The 15,852-nt window shown below is 47.8% G+C and overlaps 1 protein-coding gene across 2 annotated transcripts in view; it reads right to left on the reverse strand.

Moving 5' to 3' along the window:
• Positions 1-7,132: 7,132 nt before the first annotated feature.
• The window catches only part of LOC122365388, a 37,603-nt gene continuing 28,883 nt past the window's right edge, over positions 7,133-15,852 (reverse strand). For both annotated transcript variants that reach the window (XM_043336554.1, XM_043336553.1), the window contains 4 exons: positions 15,171-15,330; positions 14,792-14,964; positions 7,850-7,954; positions 7,133-7,472 (listed from right to left, as the gene is read on the reverse strand). In XM_043336554.1, coding sequence (XP_043192489.1) covers positions 7,339-7,472; positions 7,850-7,954; positions 14,792-14,964; positions 15,171-15,330 — 572 coding nt within the window. In that variant the 3' untranslated portion in view covers positions 7,133-7,338. The remainder of the gene's footprint in view (positions 7,473-7,849; positions 7,955-14,791; positions 14,965-15,170; positions 15,331-15,852) is intronic.

Below are 15,852 nucleotides of genomic sequence, written 5' to 3' on the forward strand. Positions count from 1 at the left end.
GGAGCCTCTGATGAAGACCCTCAGAACTGGGGGAGAAGGGGCCTCAGAAACGCCGGCGTGGGCTCTCAGAAACGCCGGTGTGGGCTATCAGAGGCACTCCTCACAGTTATTGGGGCCCTATGAGAATTGGTGTTGGACCATCACAGGCGGGCATGCAGCTCGTAGAGCCGGCTCCTAATAGGCCGGTAAGGGCCCTCAGAGGCCACCAATAGGCCATCAGAGCCAAGGCCACCAATGCGCCCTCAGAGCCAAGGCCACCAATGGGCCCTCAGAAGTCAGCAAGAGATTCTCAGAGACCGTGAGGGGCAGGCTGGTAAGGGGCCCTTGGCGGCCTCTTAGGGCCTTAACTGGTGACAAGGGCTCTAAGAAGCCGGCGTGGGCAACTTACGGAGATCTTAATACGCCACTTAGGGGCCCATGAGATGCTCTGACGAGCCCTGTGGGGTCCCTTTGAGACGAAATATGGCCAGCGTGGACCCTCAGCGGCCGATTGGCGCCACAGGGAACCGAAGGGCCCCCTGGACCCGATGGGAGGGGCACGCGCCCCCTGTGCCCCCCCCCCCCTTCGCTACGCCACTGGAATCTATCATGTTATGTTTAAGATCTCTGCAAGATGTATCCCCCGTTTGCTGACTCTGCAGAGAAAAGGCAAGCTCGAAAGGAGGCTTAGCGCGGTGTTTGGCCCCTTTATCGAATATCTAGAAGATGTCATTGACTTGTCACCGTAAAGGAATTGTGGGTGTCACACGTTGACACTAAGGGACACCGTGCCGAGTTGCGTAAGTGGAAGCACAGTGCACACCGAGTAACGGCCACCAAATGAGTGGTACGAGTTGAAGTTAGTCGGCAAAGTGATAGTGGTTACATTTTGGAATGCCGACGGGGCTCTGCTTGTCAACTTTCTAAAACAGGGGCGCACAATTGATGATGTGCGTCCATTCGATAGACATCGAGGAGAGGCTATAGGGAAGCTGACATAAAGTGTGCACCTGACCCACGGCCACGCACCTGCCGTACATGCGCGGGGTGACAGTCAGTGAAGCGATGAAATGTGGCTTCGAGTTGTTGTCGCATCCACTTTTTTCCGAACCCTGCACCCTCTGGTTGCCACCTCTTCCCCAACATAAGGAAATTAGCAGTGGCAACTTCGCTGACTGCAGGAAGACTAAAGCAGCCGTCTTGGACGTGGGATGGGTCCAAAACCCACTTGATTATGGAGACTTTGAGGGCTCTCCCGAAGGCCGAAGCGCTGCGCGAAATGTGTTTGTCTTAGCGGTGGTTATTTGAATAAATGAACTTTTTGGTCTAATAAGTCGATGACGTATCTCTCTGCTTCTTCATGGTCGGGCATGTAAGTTTCTGAATGCCAGCTCGTACTTTCATCCTTTTATTTTGGCAAGCAGGTCTTTCTAACTATCGTGGTGTTTCGAGACCTCGTTAGTTGTCGAACCCTGCAATTGGCGTGGGCCTTCAAAGCCGTTCCTGGCCCCGCAGCCGTCTTTTTCATTCGGCTTGGGCCATCAAAACCGTCCCTGGCCCCTTTCAGCACAGCCGTGCTTTTAAGTCGGCGTGGGCCTCTTTCAGAATGGCGTGCATTCCTCCGACACTATTATAACTGCCTATTTAACTGCACGTTTTGTGCATGGAGCTCGTTGAGGACCTAGAATTCCAAAATGTTTTTTTTTTTAGATTTTGGTTTGTCTTGTCAATGACCAGGGCGAAAAAATAAGTGGCCGAAATCCGATGAGAAAGGCAGATTTGGGGGTACCCTACCTTTTAAGCCCCGTCACATATGGCCGGCCGCCGCCTTTGGGCCCTACCAATCATTTTCGGAAAACGACACCCCTGGGTGGGAGGGTCCCTTTAACCCGCGCATGACTGGGGTATTTTCACAACGCGAGTAACTGGGGGGGGGGGGGGCTCTCAAGAACCCTTCCCCCCCCCCCTGCTATCTCCGAAACTACTGGGCCGATCGTCAAAATTCAAACGGCGTCTGATAGCCCTGGAAAAACTGTCGAACGAGACCTTTTTCCATTGACCTCGAGGTCACCGATGACGTCACAGGTCAGGTGAAAGTAAAAATTATCGGCATTTTTGCTTGTTCAATGTTCACAATTTAGCCTCTGCCCGCCGGCTGACAAAACGGATCAGGCTCATTTTTGGTTTACGCGGATTGTGTAGGTAGGTATGTTATGCGCATGCATTGCCTACACGAACGAAATATATGTGGAAAAAATTGGTTTACACTTTCCTTGATATACCTATGCCTTAGATACCCTGAGGGTACCGAACTTCTACTTCGAATTTTTCAGGTCAAGGCCAGGTCATCCTAGGTCACGAAAATTGTATATCACGTAGGTATTGGTCACCTGACGCATGTTTTACCTATGGTCCATTTTACTCGTAGATTTCGAAAATAATGTTGGCTGTGTCATTTGAGGTCATTTTCAGCTGAATTTACCGGAGCTCAGGTCACTTTAAGGTAAGAAAATGTCAAATTTTGAAAATGAATTTGTTCAACAAAAAGTAACCTATCAGATGCAGTTTGAGCTCAGAAACACGATGGTGCATTAATATTGCTGTACGATGTCAAATACGACATGAAAAATGGTTTTGAAAAATACCTATATCATTGTAAAATGTTGACAATAATGCTAATACCTAACTTGGCTATTTTTGAAGATATTGGGCCAAACACTAGAGTAGTTCATCAGTGTGTGTTCTATCACATATATTCCGATTTTTGCGAAATATTAAATCAAAAAATATATTTTTGTAATTGTAAAAAAACATTTTTTTATTAAAATTTCGAAAATTCGAGATAGTAATTTGATAGCTACGTGTATTTGTAGTCCACTGATGCAAAGAAATTGGATCTAGCTTTAACCCTCGCCGGACCTATTGGCTTTCTACATATACGCGCCGGCCGAGGGGGGGGGGGCGGGCGGGTACGACCCCCCTCGGCCCTCCCCCTCGCCGTTTCGCCCCTGGTGGAGCTAGCGCGTCGCGGAAAAAACGAGCGTGTGCGCCGTTACGAGACGCAGAGATTGGTACCCGATTTTAAGGTCCTAGGTCAACCGGTGACCTCTGAGGTCAGGTCAAGTGCCCCAAGGTATGGCTCAGTTTATGGTGAATAACTTCGCAAAAATAGGCCGCAGAGCCGTGATTTTGGCAGCATCGTGTTTGCCTCGCTCAGGCGCGTCGAATGATATACTTTTTGTTTGGGTCAGGTCAACTTAGGGTGTTGTTTTCAGGTCACGGTCAGGTCAGCGCCCCCAGGTCACGAAGTTGGTCGAAATAGGTCATGTCGCATATCATTCGATTCGGCAGGTCTTCCTGAGTCCATTGGTGGCTTTCCCGACTCGCTAGCTGAATTTGATCGGGAGTTATTGACGAAAAACTAATATGACCTTGATGACGTCATAAATAGAGATGTCAATCGGATACCAACATACCGAAGAAACCAAACTGATACCAACTTGGTACCTATTTGGTATTTCAATCCTAATGTGTTTGGTATTTTGTTGGTATTATGAACCCTTATGTACCTATAGGATAAGAAATTGGTAAAAAGTTGGTATTTCCCTCATCTTTCCAAGTTCGTTCGGTTTCGGTATTTCCCCACGGTTTTGGTTGGTCCCCAAGGTTTGGTATCGATAATCCGATTTTCTGTACTTGACATCACTAGTCATAAATGACGTAAGGCAAGGTCAACATTGCAAAAGTGACGCATCTAACTTTGCAAGGAGTGCATCAATTCACGATTATGTGTGCTTGAGATAGCTGGAGATCGTTCCTGGCGCCAGAATAGCAGTTTTCATTTTTCCCCCATTGACTTATAATGGTGAGGTCACGAAAATGACCTGACCTTATATGACCTTAAGAAAAATCTGAGGTGTACGAGTTGTGAGACTCGTAATGGATACGATCCTGCAAGTTTCATTTCCCTGTGAAAGCTCCTCTGGCAGTGAGGGCGTTGCGAAGTTGCGACATCTGAAGACCGTGCAGAGGTTCACTTATGACGTCATAGGTCAGTGACCTGACCTGACCTGAAAATGCTGTTGGTTTCAAAAGATCTGGCTTGAATCAAAGGTCAGGTATGCCAAGTTTTAGCTCTCTGTCGCCATCGTGTTCGGAGCTATCGTGAAAAACCTATGGGGAGGCGGCACCCGCCGCCCGCCCCCTCCCCCTCGGCCGGAGAGGGTTAAAACTAAGCTCTTGAGAGCATTTGCCGTAATTCAATATTTTGCATCAAAATCGGCCGACATCACGTCACTCTGACGCCATTTCCGGCCAAACCATGGTAACTAGAAAGCTGAAATTTTAACACAAGGTGTCAAATTGATGCCGATGAGGGTAAGTCAAAGTACCGCAAGTTTCGTGTTGATCCGTCTAACGGTTCAGAAGATATTGCTGAAAAACGGGAGGGGGCTCTGTAGCGCCCCCCCCCCCTCCAGTCATGCGCGGGTTAATAAGCTGATATGCATAGAGCGCCGAGTGCACCCGTGCAACTGTCGGTCGGTGGGGACTCGGGGTGGTCTGAACCTATTGCCGTGTTTCTGTGCGCGTGATGACACTGAACCGTCGCTGTATATCGGCCGATGACACTGAACCGCCGCTGTATATCGGCCGTTGACACGGTGCGGGAGCGGCCGAGACCCCGGCAGTCCGGACGGCAGGGCCTTTCTTCTTGTTACTAGTGCTGCGACGGTCGCAGGTGATTCTGACGTGTCTCAGTGCTTCTGTCACCGTGTGACGAGTTCATTGGTGTTTATTTATACCGCACGTGGTTTCATGTGACCCGTGCGGAGAAGACTGGCGGGTCGAGAGGTCAGTGCTGTGTCCCCTGGTGCGACGGTGCGACGGGTGTGTGATAGGTGTGATCCAATACAATGTGCGCTATAAAAAATGATTTTAAAGTTGATATTTTTTAATAAAATGGGTATTGATTCGATGCAGCTCGTCACGGCTAGTCTAACGGTGGTCTTTGTTTTGCGCTACGTGGTCTAGATGATTTCTAAAACTTGAGTTTGAAAATTTTTGACATCATTAATTTTGAACAGTTTTTTCGCTATAAGATGGGCAAAAAAGGTTTTGATTTAAAATTTGGTATGTGAATAGAAGTAGGCTGGGGCTATCATATATATATTCCGTCTTATTTTCGAAAATCGAAAAACTTTTTGGATTTATTGGCCATTATTATATTTTTAAATATTTTTGGGGAGGGTCAAAATTCGAAAATTTCAAGTTCGAGATAGCAGTTTAGTAGCCCTGATAATTCTACATCTTGAATGTTCTAAAAGTTTTTTTTTCTGCACCTATCTTCAAAGCTATACTGACAGCTCTTTCCGCGAAACATTTTTGGGTCGAAAACGGCAGAACATGACGTCACTCTGACGTCATTTGCGGCCAACCTATCAAAGCGTTTGGAATTTTTGGCACAATATGTAAAGTTGATGCCCGGGATGGTACTGAAAGTTTGGTGACGATCGACGCAACGGTTCTGGAGTTATATCGAAAAGTGTTGAAAGGGGGGGGCAAAAAATAGCCCTCATCCTGGCACCAGGGCGCGGGTTAAGCACGGAGAGCCCGAGGACCTCGCTGCACTGTTAAAGGCCGTGTTACACTGCCGAATTTTGGCCACGACCCTGTCGCCTAATCACGTCGTGTAGGAAATCGGCGAACAGTTTACCGACAGAGGCGAACAGTTCGCCGACAGAGCCCGATTTGCAGAAAACGGGTGGGGGCCCCCTAATCGTGCGCGGGTCGAAGCTGATCCATGATTCGGCGAACATCGCGAATGAATGGCGAATCTGTTGCGAATAGTCGGCGATACCTTGGCAACAAGTCGACGCACGCAGCGACATGTCGGCGGCGACTCGGCGGCTGTTTGGCGATCATGCTCGTTTATTATAAATTCGGCGAACGGCCACGAAATTTTCATTTTTCATGAAATATTCGTGGCGAATCAAAATTTTCGAGACAGACACGCACGGCAGGATCATCTCCTCCATCCTCCCCAACCGAGACTTGAAACCGGTAAACGGCGTTTTGAGTACCGAGCCGCGGCGCTGTTGAATAGCCTCCCATCCCAGATAGTGCAGCTGCCACCTGCCAGCTTCGCCCGGTCTGTCAGGGCCGCGCTGATGAATAAGACCCCGTTACGCCGCTGACGTCTGTAAAGTAACGGAAAAAGCATGCTTCCCATAGGTGGACGACCTGTTTGTGCTTAGGTATGTATATTGTTTGTCTTATGTAGATGTGTAGATGACTATTGTCGCGACCACCATCGATGGATGACTGTCGTCTAGTGCTGAGTGTTGATCCCCCTGCCCGCATGATTGTTACCCATTATAGGTACTCGGATCTAAGCCATAATCGCCACGCCATATGTGGCCAAGGCTTTTGATGTCAATGCATAGATACGTATATGGATACATACACACATACATAGGTACTTACATACATACACCCTGTCGAGCGTTACAAATGAAACAACTCGCTCCCGATTTCAGAGCGCTGTAATTCAGACTTGTCAATCCGATGCCACACCACCTGGCACCTCGAAACGCACCTGTTTCGACCACTGAACTCTAATATATACTGGAAGGACCATTGGTGGCTTGTTTTTGTCTATCGATTTCCGCCATGTTGTGTATACCAGAAATATAAATTGCATTACGGTAGCAGAGGTGCAGTTTAGTGAGAGGTACACTTCTCAAAAGTGCTGCTGCTTCATCCTTGCAGTTTGATTGCAGCGATCAACTTTTCAAGACTTTGGTATACACAACATGGCCGAAATCGTTAGACATTCTGGCCCATATACGGCCAAGGCGAGTGCTTCCCCCTGGTTTCGACATACGCTGTATTACCAGTTAGAACACCCGGCGTTTGTAACACCGAGCGCTGTAATTCAGACTTGTCAATCCGATGCCACACCACCTGGCACCTCGAAACGCACCTGTTTCGACATACGCTGTATTACCAGTTAGAACACCCGGCAATGTCAAGCGATGTTGAAACAATCCCTCCCCTCATGGTATACCTAGGTACAAGTATAGCCGTATAGGCGAAGCTCAAAACAGGTGACTGGGTGGAACCAACCAACGAAAAAAAAACTCAATTTTCCCCTGTAACACAATTACACAATGTTATCCAGGTATGTAGAATCAGTCGTATAAAAATTAGCCCTTAAATCAACCAAATATTTCCCCCACAGACACAGCAGGCATTCACCGGCCGCCCATAGCCAACTGACAGTGGCGACGTGGATGCAGATTGATGGCGTTTCTCGCAGTTTGTAGATGTGCATGTAGCTGTCTGGATGGGTTTCCCCCATCATCCTTTCTTTTCCGACTGCAGCATATATCCAGAGAACGCTGCCTGTTCCCCTATTCGGACGGTGATCTTCTCTAGATAAACGTGCTTTTCGGTGACGTTAAAACGCAGGCGGTAAGTCCTGGGAAACAAATCTAGCAGAACATAGAGAGAAAGAGAAAGAGAGAGAGAGAGAGAGAGAGAGAGAGAGAGAGGGGGGAGGGAGAGGGAGGCAGGGAGATTATTATTGGGTGATATAAAAAATCTACGATGAAAAAAAAAATATTGAAACAGTTAAATGAGTGACGACAGTTACATGCCATTTATTTAACTTTTTATCGTGGAATTTCATACACGCTCTTTCAATACATTAGGAATAGGTAGGTATTTGTCCAGATGATAACTGACGGACTGCTTTTAGCAAGGCACTTCGGCCGCAAGCTTGGTATGGAACAGAGTGTATAATTGGGTAGAAGTGTAGAAAGTCACATGCTAACTTATCTACGCAAATAATGTCAATTATTGTACGTACCTCGCTCCAGGTGGGCCTCCTGTAATGTGGACGTGTTTCCGAATTTCTTGTGCCATACTGCTGCAAATAGAACGAGCCCGGTGTCTATCCGTATACGCTGATTTGCTGAAAGTGTAGCGCAATGGTTCATGGTTATTGTAGAAAAGGGTAAGACATAGTCAGTAAAAACACAGTGATGAATGATTTAACAGAACATTAGCAGTGAACAAAAAGTGAGACGAAAAGTAGAGTGAAGTGATGGGTACCTACTGTTGAGAAGTCATTGATAGGTGTAATATAGTAGGTAGGCAACAAGAAAATAAATGGCTGTTAGAAATACATAGATGAAAGTGATACCTACCTGAATATTTACCTACCTTCATTTCCATTGTCTTTTGGTAATGCCGAATGATTACTTCATGGTGTTATGGGGGTACGGTCCTAGTTTTGAATTTGTTTATTTGAAACTTTGTGTTCAATTGGTCGTTAGAATTTTGTTTTTTTATGAAACGGGAAACCGGAAACTTTTGCATTGATAGATATATGCTTGCACTTACGCATATACGAGGAGTCGAGGAGGGAAGATAGGAGGGGCATTGTTGCTTGACTTGAGATTCACTTATTAGGTACTTCGGCAAGGTTGTCTGATGACTGCAGTCATGCGATAATAATTCACTTTGCTGCACGTGCGCACAACGCCCGTGCAGAAAACGGTTCTTTATCTCAAGAACGGCCATGCCAATGCATGCTAAGCACTTACATATGCATGGGCCAGCTAGATAAATAGGAAGCCCGCGGAGGTCAGTTGGGAGTTACATTTCGCACGTGTGCATGTGAAATGTGAACGGCTGACTGCATACTCGTGAGTGCACACACTCGTTCGCCTCCCCAAAAGGAAGGAACGTTAAGTGTCGAGCGGTGAAACTCACCCCTCGCCTCTGTCATTTTGCAGAAATCTGACAAGTGTGGTCACTGGCGGATCCAGCCACCGCGGCGCCCGTAACCGTCGAAAATTTACGGTTTTCGAGAATAAAAAGGAAACAAAACAATTTTATAATCATAAGTTCGGTATAAAGGGGGCATTGCTCTTTTGCTGGGGAGCCCCTGTTCTGCTGGGACGCCCCACTTCCGCCGGGGCCGCTAGGGGCGCCCCACCTCTGCTGGGGGCGCCCCGGTCCCACTGCTGCTGGACGAACCCAACTTTTGCTCCAGGTGCCCCTTTTGTATTGAGGTGCCTCTCTTCTGTAGACATCCCTCTCCTGGTAGGGCGCCCCTTTCTGGTGTGGCGCCCCTTTCTGCTGGGGCGGCCCTATGCTGGGGGCACTCCTCTTCTGCTGGAGGCGCCCCACTACTGCTGGACGAGCCCAACTTTTGCTTGAGGTGCCCCATTTATATTGGAGTGCCTCTCTTCTTCTGGAAGCATCCCTCTTCTGATGGGGCGCCCCCTTTCTGCTGGGGTGCCCTTCTTCCGCTGGGGCGCCCTTCTTCTGGTGAGGCGCTCCTTTCTGCTGGGGTCGCCCGTGTTCTACTGAGGGCGCTCTTCTACTGGGCGAACCCAAGTTCTGCTTGAGGTGCCTCATTCCTACTGGGGGCGCCTCTCCTCTGCTGGGGCGCCAGTCTTATGCTTGACGATCCCAACCTACGTTGGAGCCTTGAGGTGCCCCACTTCTGCCTCGGGCGCCCCACTTTTGCTGAGAAAGTCCCGTTTTTGGCGGGGTGCCCCTTTCATCAATTTTTGGGGAACGATACGACTGGACGCTTCCCAAGCCCGCAAGCAGCACGACGGCGGTCACGAGACGGAATGTAGCCGGGGAATCACCCTCGCCATCTGATCAAGAGCTTATCGGTGTCGGGCGGCGTGTGGGGCGCCGCTTAGCCTATGGGGGTGCACTTTGCGTGATGGGGGTGCACTTTCAGGGGATGGGGGTGCACCTGCACCCCCATACATATAGAAAGTTACACCGCTGTCGATAGGCACTTGATTATAGGCACTAGGATTATCGATAGGCACTAGGATCGTTGATTGATCTTTATTCTTTGCAAAAAAAACATACAGGTTCACTCACTGATCAAAAGTGACCTGTGGACTGCAGCCTCTGGTCGACCGGGGTGGGCGTGCTTAGAATCTCAGACACTCATGACTGCATCATGAGTGCCAGATGGGTGAGGCGTGAGACTGTCCCATATATAGTGGCACGAAGGTTAAAGGTAGTGTGCCACCTTTGAAAGATTTCCCATTTTATTTTTTCTAGGATAAGAAGCTTCTGTTTTTACCTAATATCGCAAAAAAATCAAAAATGGGCCTGGAATAGTGCCTTTTTCGCCTAAAAGTTTATCGGTTTTTAGATATGTACCTATAACAACTGTAGTGGGCTCACCTGCAAACAGGCGTCGGGCAACAATCGCGAATGCGGCGCACTTGTGACAATAAGCAAAGGTCATTATAGTGTTACGACCATACGACGTACGGGAATGAGTTATCAGCTGTCTAATCGTAGACAACACAATGTCGAGCCTTAAACTGCAAGCCCGTATTGGTATTGTTTCTTTTATTTGGCTGTCGAACATTATTTATGGTTTGAAATATGATTTTATGTAAAATAATTGATATGAAAAAGCCGTCTTATAAGTTATGACCCCATTTCACCACACGCAAGTGGCAGAAATGACAATGATCAGCTGACGCATTTTTCTTGGCCGAAGTCAGAGCGCGCAGCCTGACGCACCACCACCGCACCACAAAGTATGAGGCTACCTCACGTTACCGGGGCCCTGGCTTTGGGCGCGGCTTCTGCTCATACTTTGTGGTGCGGTGGTGGTGCGTCAGGCTGCGCGCTCTGACTTCGGCCAAGAAAAATGCGTCAGCTGATCATTGTCATTTCTGCCACTTGCGTGTGGTGAAATGGGGTCATAACTTATAAGACGGCTTTTTCATATCAATTATTTTACATAAAATCATATTTCAAACCATAAATAATGTTCGACAGCCAAATAAAAGAAACAATACCAATACGGGCTTGCAGTTTAAGGCTCGACATTGTGTTGTCTACGATTAGACAGCTGATAACTCATTCCCGTACGTCGTATGGTCGTAACACTATAATGACCTTTGCTTATTGTCACAAGTGCGCCGCATTCGCGATTGTTGCCCGACGCCTGTTTGCAGGTGAGCCCACTACAGTTGTTATAGGTACATATCTAAAAACCGATAAACTTTTAGGCGAAAAAGGCACTATTCCAGGCCCATTTTTGATTTTTTTGCGATATTAGGTAAAAACAGAAGCTTCTTATCCTAGAAAAAATAAAATGGGAAATCTTTCAAAGGTGGCACACTACCTTTAACCTTCGTGCCACTATATATGGGACAGTCTCACGCCTCACCCATCTGGCACTCATGATGCAGTCATGAGTGTCTGAGATTCTAAGCACGCCCACCCCGGTCGACCAGAGGCTGCAGTCCACAGGTCACTTTTGATCAGTGAGTGAACCTGTATGTTTTTTTTGCAAAGAATAAAGATCAATCAACGATCCTAGTGCCTATCGATAATCCTAGTGCCTATAATCAAGTGCCTATCGACAGCGGTGTAACTTTCTATATGTATGGGGGTGCAGGTGCACCCCCATCCCCTGAAAGTGCACCCCCATCACGCAAAGTGCACCCCCATAGGCTAAGCGGCGCCCCACACGCCGCCCGACACCGATAAGCTCTTGATCAGATGGCGAGGGTGATTCCCCGGCTACATTCCGTCTCGTGACCGCCGTCGTGCTGCTTGCGGGCTTGGGAAGCGTCCAGTCGTATCGTTCCCCAAAAATTGATGAAAGGGGCACCCCGCCAAAAACGGGACTTTCTCAGCAAAAGTGGGGCGCCCGAGGCAGAAGTGGGGCACCTCAAGGCTCCAACGTAGGTTGGGATCGTCAAGCATAAGACTGGCGCCCCAGCAGAGGAGAGGCGCCCCCAGTAGGAATGAGGCACCTCAAGCAGAACTTGGGTTCGCCCAGTAGAAGAGCGCCCTCAGTAGAACACGGGCGACCCCAGCAGAAAGGAGCGCCTCACCAGAAGAAGGGCGCCCCAGCGGAAGAAGGGCACCCCAGCAGAAAGGGGGCGCCCCATCAGAAGAGGGATGCTTCCAGAAGAAGAGAGGCACTCCAATATAAATGGGGCACCTCAAGCAAAAGTTGGGCTCGTCCAGCAGTAGTGGGGCGCCTCCAGCAGAAGAGGAGTGCCCCCAGCATAGGGCCGCCCCAGCAGAAAGGGGCGCCACACCAGAAAGGGGCGCCCTACCAGGAGAGGGATGTCTACAGAAGAGAGGCACCTCAATACAAAAGGGGCACCTGGAGCAAAAGTTGGGTTCGTCCAGCAGCAGTGGGACCGGGGCGCCCCCAGCAGAGGTGGGGCGCCCCTAGCGGCCCCGGCGGAAGTGGGGCGTCCCAGCAGAACAGGGGCTCCCCAGCAAAAGAGCAATGCCCCCAACAGACCTACCCGAGCACCTTCAGCAGAAGTTGGGCTCGCCCGGCAGAAGAGGGACGCCTCTAGCAAAAATAGAGCATATCAGGGAAGGGAAATGCCAGACTCCAGCAGAAAAGTGAAACCCCAGCAGAGGAGGAGCGCCCATCAGAAGTAAGTCCCGCCGAGCAGAAGAGTCAGCAGGAGAGAAGCGACCCAAGCAGTAGAAAGGCGCCCAATAAAAAGGTGATTCCAGCAAAAGTGGGTGTCGCCAGTCGCCGAGCATAAAAAGGGCACCGGGGCACCCCGATTCTATAAAAGGTTGGAATAAAAAAGTAAAATGCAATTTCGTTATAAATTCAATTGATTGATTGATATTCGTGCGAATGAATTTAATGTCATTTCGTAATACCCAACTTTAGACCATTGGACTGTAACATTGGGGTGTTTAGTGTTCATACAATTAAAATTGTACATGCAAAAAAATATTCATTTTATTTCAAAAGTTATTGTGAGTTGTACAGGAAAGTGGGCATGCCGCCTGAAAATTGTGTCTGTAGTTTGTGGTATAAAAGTGAGAAAAGTTAAATCTCTGGTCTGTGATCTCGCTACGAATCATTGCAATGATTTTTCATGTCTATGTGGCTAAATAAATATGCGAATTGACAAAGGGGGTGCTGCCCCGCTCATACAGATCCGGGCTTACCCGTGACTAGCCTCCGCTTCTAGCTAGCCAGTAGCCGGGGTCGGTCGGCCGGCTGGCAGTCAGGCGCTACCCGGACTGATTTTTGAGGGCCTTGCACCCACGCTTATTAATCGAATATTTTACGTGATTGTTCAGATGGTGATTATTAATCACTGAATCGTATTTGAATGAAACATGCTGCGTAAACAAAAATAGAGCATTCAATGCTTTGGAAATTGAACGGGTACTGAAGCAATTGTTTTATTATGTATCGACAAAAGCTAAGTTTCAAGTGACCAAGTCAACCGAAATCTAATCGCATTGGGGAACTTTTTCGGCTGGGGCCTGGGGCCCTTCGTCATGGGGAGCAGTTTGAAGGTCGTGCCCCCCCCCCCCGTTCAAAAATCCTGTGTGCGCGCCTATTGAGAGATATGCACCATCTGTGCTCCTTGGAAGCGCCCCTATTCTCATTGAATGTCGCCCCCATCACCAAGTGCACCCCCATCTCAAAAGCAAAAGTTACACCCCTGCCTATCGATCAACGTATATATTACCATTTGGAACTCGCATGGGTGTGTATTTTGAGAAAAAAAAACATGTCCGTAGCCTGAGCTCTTTTCCTATATCGTGCTAAATATGCATAAAGATCAAGGCTTTTGATAAAAAAACACCGGGCTGCAAATTGAATTAGGTAATTGGATTTTATGAAAAATCAGCGAAACCTGGTTCTTATACTCGTATTTTGCTACACCTAGTAAATCATGCATGAATATATGACGCTACATTTTAGACTGACCCCCTGTCACTAGCTCACAATGGCGCCCCTCTCAAGGGAAAAGTCGCCCCCTCGAGCACCATGCCCCCCCCCTTTCGCTGAAGTTTCTGGCTACGCCACTGCGGCATACCTACCTGGTCTACTGGGTATACGAGTACTTAAGATAGTGTGCCACCTTCCAATGATTTCCCATTTTATTTTGCCTAGGATAAGAAGCTTCTGTTTTTTCCTAATATGGCAAACAAAATCAAAAATGGGCCTGGAATAGTGCCTTTTTTGCCTAAAAGTTTATCGGTTTTTCGATATGCATAACAACAGTAGTGGGCTGACCTGCAAACAGGCGTCGGCAACAATCGCGAATGCGGCGCACATGTGACAATAAGCAAAGGTCATTATAGAGTTACGACGTACGGGAATGAGTTATCAGCTGTCTTATTGTAGACAACACAATGTAGAACTAAACTGTAAGCCTGTATTGGTATTGTTTCTTTAATTTGGCTGTCGAACATTAATTTATGGTATGAAGTATGATTTTATGCAAAATAATTGATATGAAACAGCCGTCTCGTTATGACCCCATTTCACCACACGCAAGTGGCAGAAATGACAATGATCAGCTGACGCATTTTTCTTGGCCGAAGTCAGAGCGCGCGGCCCGACGCACCACGCGTATTTGGAAATTCCGACCTTGACGAGCATCAGAAGCCACCTAACAGGCGTGTTCGAAACCGCAGGAGATGATGATGAACGGGTTTATCGAAACTTGATTGGATGAGCCTATCGGTAATAGCGATTTTAGTGTGTGCATTTATTGTTCATAGTGGTGTGAAATGTGGTTGGGGTACGACCGACAACCCGTCGGGGCGAATTCCGCACTGGGGTACTCAAAATTTGAAGAATTTGAGACGTTTCCATGAGTTTTGAAGGTATGGATAAGTTCTAAAAATCCGGTTCTCCTTATCCGGGTCATTAACTCCATATGGTCCAAGAAAGCTGTCACACTACCTTTAAGTGCTGAGTTATACCATATTGACAGTTACTACAATATGGTCACTTTACCTGAGGGCAACTGTTTTTTCTTGTCTTCTTTACACATGTTTTGCCTGCTGAAGTCTTTGTTGAAATCAGTGAAGGCCTCTCTGGTGGTCTCTTTGGGACATTCAGCTGGCTGGGGTATGATTGCGATGAGAACGCCCAGATTTTTCGCTGATGAGGAGCAGAAGCATCTTCGCCTGTCGGAAATATCCATAGGAGATTGACATCTTGGAGAGGTCAAGGAAGGATGGTTACGGACGGCTTCAAAGTACATAAAATGGTATTGAAGGACGATCACAATGCTAACCATACAAGACGTTGCCTTTTTGTCATAAACAATACCTTTTAAAGATACTGCATACCATTTACTACACAATTTTTACAAGGTTTTAAGTGCACGCACCTTTGCAGAATCGCGGCAGCTGGGCTCGATCTTTTCCTTTGATAGTGCCTTTTGCACGCGCATGTACACTTTTTCAGCGTGTCCGGCTCTGCGCCAAGATCTTTCCAGCCAGTTTCGTTCGCCACGCCGCCGAAGCAGTTGCTGAACATTGCGTCCCTGACTGGCGAAGGGCAGACATGATAGAAAATAATGTCATTCACATCATTCTTATGCCGAATTACGTTATGTCATTTCGCAATTACACTTTCCCAGATGATCACTGATTAGCCTTACACGTATAGACCACATGTGCCTAGGTTTAACAGTTGCATAAGTTGATTGATGTCACGTAAGATAAATAGTTCTAAACAAAAATACCTTGTTTAGAACAAGGATGTAGAGGGAGTCATTTTCCCCTTAATGCTGCTTAGTGACCAGCGCGATGGCTGATGTGACGCGATGATTGCTACTGTCCGGGTATCTGCCGAGACGGACAGGAGCGATCATTACGTTATGCCGTTATGCAATTAACTTCCCCCAATGATTATTGGTATTGGTATTTCAGCTTACGAGCCGCCACAAATCGTTGCATTTGGGCCCGGTCCCCAATGATTACTGCAGCCATGCCCTTTACGGCTCATGCAGCCAGTTTGTACGCGGAATGTTGAACTAAACCTAACCGTGAACGATTTGACTCAATAAT

The sequence above is a fragment of the Amphibalanus amphitrite genome, unplaced genomic scaffold (genome assembly GCF_019059575.1).
Source record: "Amphibalanus amphitrite isolate SeventyFive unplaced genomic scaffold, NRLGWU_Aamphi_draft 000737F_arrow, whole genome shotgun sequence".
Classification (NCBI taxonomy): Eukaryota; Metazoa; Arthropoda; class Thecostraca; order Balanomorpha; family Balanidae; genus Amphibalanus; species Amphibalanus amphitrite.